At 43.6% G+C, this 12,268-nt stretch overlaps 1 protein-coding gene across 1 annotated transcript; it reads left to right on the top strand.

Moving 5' to 3' along the window:
* The first annotated feature begins 509 nt into the window (after positions 1–509).
* Positions 510–2,376, top strand: LOC135715045 (nuclear envelope integral membrane protein-like). Its single transcript, XM_065238455.1, has 2 exons — positions 510–669; positions 727–2,376. The coding sequence occupies exons 1-2, from the start codon at positions 600–602 to the stop codon at positions 2,145–2,147; spliced, it is 1,491 nt and encodes a 496-aa protein (XP_065094527.1). The 5' UTR covers positions 510–599; the 3' UTR covers positions 2,148–2,376.
* Positions 2,377–12,268: the final 9,892 nt, after the last annotated feature.

Genomic DNA, 12,268 nt, shown 5'->3' with positions numbered 1-12,268 from the left:
GAAAGTTTGACAGATAAAATGAGGGGTTCATGGATTTTCCTATGTCTCGAGGGGTGCATCGATTAGCTTGGGATTGAAGATAGTACCAGAGCTGAGCCAAAAAGTTGAGCACGTTTCTTCGCGACCTTCTGGTCTTAGAGTTACCGTGTTTTCCTTCGAACCGTATTTTTCACACATTTTTTTTTGTATGGAAAAACGGTTCAAACGTTAACGAGAATATGGGAGATTATAAAAAAAAATGCTGCAGATTTGCATCTGTATTCATTTTGATCCGATTAAATATTTTTCGAGAAATTTTCTCTCCCTCGTCGCGTAATGCCTCCGCCTACATTTTTTTTATACGGACATCACCACGGTTTTTGTAGAAGGTAGGACTTACGTAACTCTCACCTTGTACAAAAAAATCGGCATCACTGCTCCGAAACCGTTGTCCTGTTCCATAAACAGCTGTCATTCCAGCGAAATCCAACCTCAAAAAAGTGAATTTCAAAACGGTTTGTTTACGTTAGTCGCTCTCATCACAATCGTCGGTTCCATCGGCGGAAAAAAGCCTTCTCACAAATGTATCCACTTTCATAACAATCCTCGCCGAAACGAAAATGATTAAACTAGTGCTGTTGGTTGTTGTATTTGCGAATTTCCGAGCGGTACCGATTTCGGCTGCGACTGGTAGGTAAATCCCATTTCACCCGGAACGATTATAATTCCTATCGCTTTGCTTTGCAGTTAACTACCTGGAGCCGGATGGCGTCATCATGTACAAGCCGGACCGGTCCACCATCTACCGGCCGGGTCTGCGGACGTACTGCTACCGCGGCAGGGAAAAGCAACTGCTGCACATGTTCCAGACGGTGATTCTGAACTTTGAGTGCGATCATGATGACTTTAGCCAGTACGAGGGAGGTTCCCCGCAGGAAGTCCGAGCGCATCACGAGACGGAACAGAGCTTGTTTTCGTTCAATCTGCTCTCGAACAGCCGTAAGCGGGTCATCAAGATGGATCCATTCAATCAGAGCTGCATCGGGGTGGTGTCCGGAGAGGAGTATACGGTTCGGCTGAATCTGATTCGGATCGACTTTTGGCGAATGATCCTGCTGGCGGCGGGGGTGTTTGTGTTCCTTTCGTCGGCCAAGTTGAGTGATAACTCTCTGTTCTATTACATCTGCGGTGTTTGCTTGGGCGTGTTTGCGAGTTTCCTGGTGGTGGTTTACTTGGCCAGTAAGCTGTTCCCCCGGAAGCCGATGATGTACGGTGTGATGCTGGGGGGATGGACGTTGGGCATATACTTTGCCCAGATGTTACTGGAGAATCTGCGGCTGATTTTTGTGACGTACCAGGTGTACGTGTTCTGGTACATTTTGACGACGGGATTCATCAGCTTCGTGATTTGCTACCGGATGGGACCACCGAAGAATCAGCGCAGCAAGAATCTAATCATGTGGAGTCTGCAGTTGGCTGCCTTGGGGTCAATCTTTTTCTCCTCTGCCTATCGGGAAGCGACCACCGGACTGTGCATTGCGTTGATGCTGTTCTACTATTTTCCGAGAACTGTACTGCTCAGGATCAAATCATTCTACCGGAGACGATTTCCCACGAAAAGGCGATTCCTGACCAACGAAGAATACTACGAACAGGGAGTTCGGGAAACGACCCAAGCGCTGGACGAATTGCGAGCGTACTGCAGCAGCCCCAACTGTAAACAGTGGAGTACTGTGCTGAAGCTGCGGGACCCGTCCCGATTTGCTTCCTTCATCGAAGGTTCCTCGCATTTGGTGGACGACGAAATCCTCGAGTACGAAACTTCGAATGCCCACCTGGACATAAGCGATGACGAGGAGGAGGACAGTGGCCAAAACGGTCAGGATGATTCCCCGTTGGTTCTAGCGGATGTCTCCGACGACGAAGAAGAAGCGGATCGACCGCAAGCTCGGGTGACGCCTTCACGAGGTAATTACCGGAAGTTTGCTCAACGGTCGCTTCAGAATGGGGGAAGCTTTGCCAGCACCAGCACCCCGACCAATGTGACAACAGCGAGGGTACTGAATGGGAATCGTCGTAGTAGCCGCAGTCGGAGCAAGCAACCTGCACCGCCACCGTTGTCCACTCCCCCGCAGGATGATTTCGAGCTTAGCGAAGATGAGGATTGATAGACACCACCTAACGGTTATTTATTGGAACTATTTTTGTGTTCTTTTTTTTTTGTAAATAAGTATTCGCTGTCCCATCTTTTCGCTCAATTCGATCATCCTTATCATTATCCTTCTTAACGATAGAATAACCGTAGGGAGTAGACATAAGGGAAATCATTAACATTGATTTTGAATATTAGCTGTGCGTTCTCTAATAACATTGATTTAGCTTAGAGGAACCCTTATGAAAAGTGAAAAAATAATAACTAATAACAATACACACTCTTTTTGGAATAGAGTAAGTAGATCGTTTGTAAAATAATACTTGTGTTTTGAGGATAGGTTTGAATGTTATCCGAAAGTCCAGAGATTAACTTGTTGACCCTTTCTAAGGTCGCGGAAAGTAAGCAAGGAATCAACTCGCACTACTACAAAACTCAAAGTGCACAGCCGGACCGTACCGGACATCAAGGAGCTTTTCTGACTGTTGGTTGATCGAATAATCAAGATTTATCGGTATAGTTTTTAGCATCATTGACTGACCCAAGTAACAACAAGCCAGCTTCCATGCAAGCACCGTAAGTTAAACTCCGTACCGTTGAACCGTATATACTCTTTAAATCAGTCATTACGAAGCATGAGTATCTGCTAGAAAAGCCTATAGGTAGGATATAGAGATTAGCCCAAAAACACAGTTTTATCTGATAATTTCCCTGGTGGACTGGTCAAGCACAGCGAACCAAATTCTAGTGCTGAGATTTCCGATAGTTGGTTTTCGAAGCAGTATATACTGGTGAATGCACGTACCGTTGGATTGCTGCTTCCTTCGCAAATCTGCGGATGTACGTCGGAGCCGCAGTCAACAGTTGTCTGTGGGTTTCATGTTGGAGGATGGGCCGATCCAAAGCAAGAACTAAGCCAACTAGTTCGTGATTTCATCACATTGGACAACATCGGCGTACTACACCCTTCTGTTCCGCTGGAATCCGAAGAAGACAAGCGAGCAAGGGTGCTTCTGGAATCTACTACCCGAAGAGTCGACGGAGGTTTCGAAACGGGTTTGCTTTGGAAGTGGGACAACTTGCTGTTTCTAAGCAGCTATAGAATGGCGTACAAACGAATGTGCTCACTCGAGAGGCGCCTCAATAAATATCCTGTTCTGTATGATCGAGTTCGGCAGCTGATTCGGGACTGCGAAGCGAAGGGGTATGCGCACAAGGCTACGGATTATGAATTGTCAACTACCGATCCTGATCAATGCTGGTACTTGCCACTGGGCATTGTCCTGAACCCGAAGAAACCGAACAAGTTGAGGATGATTTGGGATGCAGGTAGCTGCTACGGTCGATGGTGTTTCACTCTACTCGGCATTACTGAAGGGTTCGGATTTCCTAACATTTCTTCCGTCGGTAATTGGCAACTTTCGACTGTACCGTTTTGCTCTAACCGGCGACATTAAGGAAATGTTCCATCGTTTCTTCATGCGGATTCAAGATCGTCAGTTTCTGATATTCCTGTTCAGAGACCGTTCAGATCATGATCCTGTGACTATCTTCGGGGCTTCGTGCTCGATACACGAAAAACTTGAACGCAAAAGAGTTCGAAGCGGATGATTACCTGAATAGTTTCGGAACTGTGTAGAAAGCAGTGAATATTGGCAGCGAGGTCAAGAAAATTCACGCCAAAAGAGGGTTTGAGACCCGTAACTTCTTGTCCAACGATACAGCGATTGCAGCACAAGTGGGAGATGAATCAACGGCTGCGGAGAAGGATATTCGAGCGGAAAAAGATGAACTAATCGAGTCAGTATTAGGCATGAAATGGATACCGAGCAGTGACACCTTTACCTATACGGTTTCCTTGTGAGACAACCTAAAGCTTGTTCCGGAGGAGTCCCATATCCCAACGAAACGAGCAGTCTTATGCACAGTAATGAGCTTCTCCGACCCAATTGGATAAATTGCGTTTGTCGTGATCCACGGAAGAATACTGATGCAGAATATATGGGCGGCAGGTATGGGATGGGATGATCAAATTAACGAGAAGCTGAGATTGCAGTGGAGGGACTGGTTCAATCTCGTTCCAAACCTGGACACTCTGCAAATCCCGAGACGTTGTTGAGGAAACGTATTCATCTGTGCAAGTCCACGTAGTCGTAGACGCAATCAGATCTGCATATGCATGTGCTGCGTATTTCCGGGTCGAAACTCCACAAGGTCCTGAGGCTAGTCTTGTAGCAGCGAGATCAAAAGTAGCTCCGTTGAAGATGCTGACGGTTTCACGACTCGAACTTCAAGCAGCCCCGTGTAACGAATCGTGTACTATGGTCAGATTCCAGCACCGTTCTTGCATGGATTAGGTCAGACCAACACCGTTATCATCGATACGTCAGCGAATGGAGGAAGATTTTAAACGTTCTGTTCCATAGGTTCAATACAATATTTTAAATTTGCACCTTGTGATCGAGCGTGAAACGATACGACCATGCTTAACGGTTGACTGCTCAATAAGGCGTGCATGGCCGCGGCAAAATGGTGACACGGAGTCACGATGGAATGAGCTGAAGAGTTATGCGATGCTTAAAGAACGGCCATCGTTCACTTTATCTCAGGCGAGCGTGTAGACCAAAAGTGTCTGTGGAGTATATTTTAACAGAATACTTAGTGCGAGTACTGAATCAAGGTGAAGTGTAAATCCCCAATTCAGCTGATTCAGATTTTTTTTTCAACCAATCAAGGACCGCCATTGCACGCTACGGTCTAGGTGGCATTTAGTTACCTTGACCTAAACGTAAAAAGGACATCGTTCTCGGGCTGAAGGCCCTAAACGCCAAGGAGAATTTCCCTTCCCGGATCGACAGAGGGCGGCCATGCCGTCGTCGACCGGCTTCGTCAGAAAGAAGCGCCTGTGCATCGGGAACATCTCTAAAACCCCCTATACCTGCCCCGGTAAAACCAACCCGCCATCGCACTACAGCCGACGTACGGTCAGCCTTGGTTCATCCGCCATTACCGGAATTGTACCGGAATTTCATCAATCGGTGGTACCGCCATCTTGCCGACAAGATCGGCCTTTCATCGTCCGTCATCGACAAAATCATTCCGGATCGCAGATTCGCAGCGAGCGTTCACTGGACTTTGAGACTCAGTTCAGAACATTAGTTTCAAGATTGGATCGTTATTGAACGTCCCGAGTAGCACATTTCCGTCACAAAAAGTTGCAGCAACTTGTTAACGACTAAAATAAGTTGTATAGAAATGTTTACAACCAATTTGTGACAAGCGTGCTACTAGGGGTATCGGATGAAGCAACCAAATAGGGTTTCGGTCCAAATATCAGCTCTGACAGCCGGAAGAATCTTGGCCAGGCAGTGATGAACCGATAAATGCCACCGAAGAAGAGCTAATTGCTTGCACCGTGCATCGTCCTGTATCGGAGCCACTGATTGGTACAAATAGGTTCAGCAAGTGAAATAAGCTCCACAGAACTATGGCGTATGAGCATCGATTCCCTTATAATATTCAGCGCTCGCAGCTGAGTAAAGTGCTGGTTCAAGGAGTTCAAACACAGGACGAATTGATACGTGCTGAAATGTCGCTGTGGAAACAAGCATCGGAAATAGTCGTTCTTGAGGTGACGATAGGAGAACCGGAAGCTCGACATGGAATCCTGTCGAAGTCCAGTTCAATGTACATTGTACAAGCTGTGGCCGTTCATGGACAAAAATGGAGTGATACGCAAACGTAATCGATTGGGGAATGCCGAATGGATACCGTACGGAACCAAATACCTGGTAATTCTACCCAGCAAGCATCCAATCACCTTTCTCCTCGTCCATCGACGTTTCCGCCACGGCAATCGTGAAAGTTTCAACAGTTGTCAACGAGATGAGGCAACTTTACGAAATTCCAAAACTGAGGTCGGTGGTTTCGAAAGTTTCGGAGACCTGTGTCTGGTGTAGAGTATAGTCGCCATATTCATAGTCTGGTGGATAGAATTTCGATCTATCAAAAAGCGGAACCAATTCAAAATATATTAGACCAACAATTTGGAAAGGTACTATCAACATTTATAAACAAAACCAATTAACCACTTCATTCGAGCAGTTAAAATGACGTTTACTACCACTCGAACTTTGAAATAAAACATTATTTTGAGATTTTTTCTTCTAGAACCACTAGAAAAGTAGCCATCATTTGTGCGTTTCATAAAAAAATAGAAATTATTTGGTCCAGTTTTGTGTAATCGCTGGTAGAAGGTCACGCCAAAACTGCTTGACAAAGTCGTCAATCGAACGCAAATTACCAGCATCATCGGATAGGGGAAACTTTCCTCAACCCAAAGATGGTGTTAGTTTGCGTAGGCGAGCCTTGAGTCACGAGAAAAGGGTTTCCGAAGTTTTGTTTGCAATAGCTGATGTGCACTTTTCTGTTGTTGGTCGTGATTTCAGTACTAACATCAGTACTAAATTTTGCTCGATTGATTCCGCTATTTGACAGCTCAATTGGTTCCCGAGATTCTATCCGCCAGACTATGAATATAGCGACTATAGTGTAGAATTGTTCGTGCTTGTCCACGCCCACCACCCATGGCAACACTGCCGAAGGTCAGGTTAACTCCGTATGTACGGCCGTCCACATACGTAGCTACTAAAGAGCCTAAATTTAATAAGAGGTGTCATGTCAAAATTGGAACAGTCGATTGTCTGTCAAAGTCATAGGAAAAGTCATTCCAATCGAGCAGAAGACCTGTCAAATGGAGAAGATGTCGTCTCTTTATAAATTCAGGCTCTTTAGTAGCTACGTAGGCGCAGCAAGGTGTATTCAGATCTAAGCGATATTTCACGCGCGGAGACAGATTTTGCGAAGGTACGAGAGGGAGAAAAGTACTAGTTGTCTCTCTCATTCCAACGCAAATTTTGCTCCGCTCCGCTAATGTACGCTTAGATCTGAATACACTTTAAACGGTGGATAGCTCTGTTCACCTGGAGCTTGTTCACAGTCTATCGAAGGAATCCTGCTTCATGCCTGTAAGAAGATTAGTATCACGACGGGGTGCACCGGCTGAGTTATTTAGCGACAACGGGACGAATTTTCACGGGGCGAACAATCAGCTGAAAAGGGAGATGGAGGAACGCAACAATCATCTGGCTACAACCTTCACCAACACTACGACTCGTTGGTCGTTGAACCCGCCTGGCGCACCACACATGGGTGGTGCGTGGGCAGCGTTGCCAGGTTGCCAGATTTATCTGGCATAGCCAGAGAAATTTAAGCTCTGCCAGACAGATTTTTTGAGAAATCTGGCAGCTTCCTATGTTAATTTGCTGTGCCAGGTTTTTGCCAGACATTTTTTCGGGTTTTGCCAGATTTTTTCAAAATAAGCCTGGCATCTCTGTGCGTGGGAACGAATGGTTCGCTCAGTAAAGGCAGCAATTGGAACCATTTTGAAAGCGCAACGACAGCCGGATGACGAGGTTTTGGAGAAAGTGATGATTAAAGGTGTATTCAGATCTAAGCGATATTTCACGCGCGGAGAGAGATTTTGCGAAGGTACGAGAGGGAGAACTGTACTAGTTGTCTCTTTCATTCCAACGCAAATTTTGCTCCGCTCCGCTAATGTACGCTTAGATCTGAATACACCTTAAAGCGCAGGCGATGATAAACACTAGACCGCTGACATACATTTCGTTAGAGTCAGCTGATTAGGCAGCTTTGACCCCTAACCATTTTCTGTTGGGGAGCTCAAGCGGGGTGGAACAACTTCCGACGATGCCCATGGCTTATTGAACTGTTTGAACCAGCCCAGTGGCAGGCGCGTAGGCAACATGTTATACAGTGACAGCGGGCCCAGCACAGCAAAATAAATGATTTGAGCCCGGGACATGCTGCCTACTGTCAAACGCTGCTGTTGGTATAGGCCTTTTCACTGGCCTGGTTTGAACAGTAGATGGAAACTTGCCCAGTACTTGATGGATGGAATATGGAAGCGGTGGATTAAGGAGTACTTGCCGGTGATTTCGAGACGGTCAAAGTGGTTCGAGGACGTGAAGGAGATAGTAGAAGAAGATCTGGTGCTCATCGTGGACAATGCGGTATGGAATCAGTGGATCAGAGGAAAGGTGGATAAGATCATACTAGGAAAGGATGGACGGGTCCGGTAAGCGTGGGTGCAGACGGAGAATGGAACATTACGGAGACCAGTGTTGAAGTTGGCGTTACTCGACGTTGAAGATGGTGGTATAACGGAAGCCGACCACAATGGTTTACGGGCGGGGGATGTGACGACGAGTACCCCTCGCCGCGTAATGATGGCTAGTTGTAGGTTCCACAGGGTAGCTACGCGTGTCGACCACCGGCACCGAATCCCTCCGGGATGAAGAAACGTCATCACAACAGAAAAACAGATGTACAAGGGAAGACGAAAATTGTAAACACTGATTCTAGTTGGAGTTTAATTCGTCGTTGTTGGCCGTTTACGATTTTCGGGCATAAATCAGAATTAAGTCACCGACAAACCGACATGAAACTTAAACTTAACTCTTGATCGAGAATCCATTACGGCGGATTCAAATGTGCAGCGATCCCATCTGTCAAAACCATAGAAATTTGCTATCTAGATAAAAATAATTTTCCCGGAATAGATTAGTCACGAACCAACTCATACATTTTGTATGCGTGTTTATGGCTAGGATACACATTTTTGTGCTTTGTCATTGGCAGATGTCATTTTTGTGCTTTGATCAGAAATTTGATGATACTTTGCATGGTCTTTCATGTCGGTTTGTCGGTGATTAAGTGTCATGTCGGTTTTCGGTTACAAAAAAAATGGTTTGTATTTGAATAATGCATTTAACAGGTATATTGTCTTCGGAAGAAATGTTCCTAACAATATTTTTAAACGATCTATGGAAGTCAAATATAACCCCTCATACTAAATACTTGCCTAAATTGATGAGAAAAGTTAGCAACCACTATGATTGTGGTCCTAAAATTGAACCTAGAAATTGGTTTTCAGAAAATTTAAACAATAAATCAATCTTGTAAAAAATGCTAGTTATACCAATTTTAGTTCTTTTATTTTGCACGGAAGAGTTTTTTCGATTGAGCTTTGTAAAAAAATCGATGAAGTGAGTAATTCATGCATAAAATGCATATTCGTAATCTGCATTAAAAATGGAGCCCAAACCCAAAATTTCATCAATTTTGGTACACTGAAACTATTTCAAATAAGTACGATTACATGTGCAAAAAATCACCTTATTAGCGCCCTTCGGTGTCACTTTGTATGGGAGCGAGCTGTCAGTTTGTTAGTGTCAAACAGTGAAGTTATTATTTTGCTTGAAATCTTGATTTAAAAATCGAGATGAAAGTGTGTGGGTTCGAAAAAAATATCGCTGTCTCAGAAAACGAAGTTCTTTCAGATGATGTATAAAACAATGATACATTTTTCAAAATTAAAGAACCAATTCCAGCTCTATCTAGAGCTGTTCATATGGATAAAACCTATCTTGAGGTAAAGAGTTTAGACCTACGGAATGATCCCGTCTTCGGCAAATACCTGTATTATGGTAAAGAATTCAGCTTATAATTCACTCACCAGGCAGCGCTAGTGTGACATTCATTTAACATTGTTTGCTCAAACCCTGGGTTCAAATTAAAAAGTGTGCACATTAAAACCGGTCAGATTATCGGGGGTTCACGGTAAACGTCAAAGATATTTCAGTTAAATATCCCAGTGAGTGCTTGAGCGGATTGACACAAGTTCCCTACACTAATTGATTAATTATGTAACGATACTACAGGATCATAATAAAAGTTACATGACATTTATAGCGGTAAGCTCCAACTCAGATTATCTTTTATTTCCGTCCCTGTTCGGAAGATCTGCTAAATGTTTGCTTAGATTCGTGTTGATTAAATCCGATGTCGACATCAAAGCAGCCGGACATTCTTGATCGAGATTTAATCCGAAGAGCTTACCACCATTAGAGCACCGACAAACCGACATGAATGATCATACAAATTACAAAGAAATTTCTGATCAAAGCACAAAACTGACATCTTACGCCGTGTTTGCGTAATATTTATCCTACACAGCAAAAAAAAATGTAATATCGATCAATGTAATGAAATAATGATGTAATCAGGCATGGACAATCATTTACATTCATTTCATGCATTCATTTACATTCATTTGCCTCTAACTTTTTTCATCAACAGCATTCCACAAAATGATGTATGAAGCTTTAGTAGGTTTTGTTATTAGCTACAACTTTTACCTGTAATTAAAATCTGTATCTCTTATGCATCACGAATTAGAGTGGGCAGAACTCGTTACTGTTTTTCAGTGAATTCACTGAAAAACAGTAGTGGATTCTGTTTGCTCTGGTTCGTCATGCATAAGAGATACGGATTTGAGTTCTTAACAAAAGTTGTAGCTAATAACAAAATCTACAAAAGATCTATACATCATTTTGCGGAATTCTTTTGATGAAAAAAGTTAGGGGCAAATGAATGTAAATGAATGCACGAAATGAATGCAAATGATTTTCCATGCCTGGATGTAATAGCAAAAAGCAGATACAATATTACATCAATGGATGTAATTTTGTTCGCAAAGTCGATGTACATCGATGTACACAACCGATGGATTGACCTGGTTGCAGCAGTTTGGATGTAATATTCAACAACTTTTTTTTTCTGTGTACACTCAAAGATAAATTAAATCAAAAAAGCTTGAAAAGTATGCAGATTTCCGCTTCACCTTATTGAGTCCGAGCCATGATAACTTCGGCAGTAGTCATGCATGATTAAATTCGATTACACGATTACATTTTCAACCTAACATGCATTTACCCAAATCTGGGTAAACGTACCTGCGACAGAAACTGGGTAACGGTTACTCAGATGTTGACATTTGATAAAAGGGTAAACTTTAACCTTTTTAATAGAAATTAGATGATGTGACCGCTGCAGTAGCTTTATCAAACATAACCTCACACGACTAGCTCCTCTAGCCTATTATTGATTGCTGAGGTCGTATTGTCGGAAAAATATAAACTACGGAAAACGACGTTGAAATACCCTCGGAAATACCCAAAAAACGATACCGTTACAAATGCTAACCATTCATTGAGATTCAATTTTAAATACGATCTATAAATTAGGAACTACAACAAACATTTGGCATCGATAAAAGCGTTACAGAATGTCTCGATAACTTAGAATTAGGAGAATGTTCAAAGTCCAGAAACTAAAAATATACTTACTAACTTTAGCTGCTGGTAGCATTCTCCATGACAACAGATCCATGTCTGTACATTTTTTAGCATCAGATTTATATATTTTGAGCATTAAAACTTTCACTGGCAGCGCAACAATCTCCCTTTCATACCTGCACCATTTTAAACTTTGGGAAAATTTCGATTAGAATTATTTACCCAGAATCTGGGTGGATTCTACTCCTCAGAACAAAACTGGTTAACCCAGATTTTGACAACTCCTTACTTGATACAAGAATGGGTGCCGTCTACCCAGTCACTGGGTAGATTCAGAATAGCGTGTAAGCTAATCTGGCAGCTAAAATTGTTTGTTGGGATTGCCCCTTTTAAAACATAAACCTCCACATAAATGTCAAATCTCGCTTTCCGACAGGCCGCGTGCAGTTTTTGGTCGTTTACTTCTCTCGTTCTGTCTCTCTCTGCTCCCTGATGAGATTCGCGAATCAAAATTCTCTCGCTCTCTCGTGCTTTTTTGATGCAGATTCTTTTCTCTCTTCTCTTTCGACTGCTTCCAGCTGACACTGTGCTGTGTGTAGAGCGAGGCGACTGGCGACGAGGATGACGGAAGATTGTGGGCTGCAGCCAGGGATGCCAGGTTTATTTTGAAAAAATCTGGCAAAACCCGAAAAAAAAGTCTGGCAAAAATCTGGCACAGCAAATTAACATAGGGAATCTGCCAGACTTCTCAACAACTTTGTCTGTTGTAATTCAACCTGCTGGCAACCTGGCAACGCTGGCTGCAGCAAGCAAGCAACGGCTGCAACAGTAGAAGCACCAAAAGTTGCTCTCCGTTCGATATTGAACCGACCGACCGACGGACCAACCGAGAGTTTCGTGAGTCAGTCAGAATCGAACG

This window comes from Ochlerotatus camptorhynchus, unplaced genomic scaffold (assembly GCF_037179485.1).
Source record: "Ochlerotatus camptorhynchus isolate MF236.1 unplaced genomic scaffold, CSIRO-AGI_Acam_v1.1 ptg000788l, whole genome shotgun sequence".
Classification (NCBI taxonomy): domain Eukaryota; kingdom Metazoa; phylum Arthropoda; class Insecta; order Diptera; family Culicidae; genus Ochlerotatus; species Ochlerotatus camptorhynchus.
This window is presented reverse-complemented; position numbering and strand designations above follow the sequence as displayed.

Coding starts and splice junctions, on each gene's coding strand:
- LOC135715045 (XM_065238455.1), top strand. CDS start 600: ATGATTAAACTAGTGCTGTTGGTTGTTGTATTTGCGAATTTCCGAGCG. Junction 670..726: donor ACCGATTTCGGCTGCGACTG/GTAGGTAAATCC, acceptor TTTGCTTTGCAG/TTAACTACCTGGAGCCGGAT.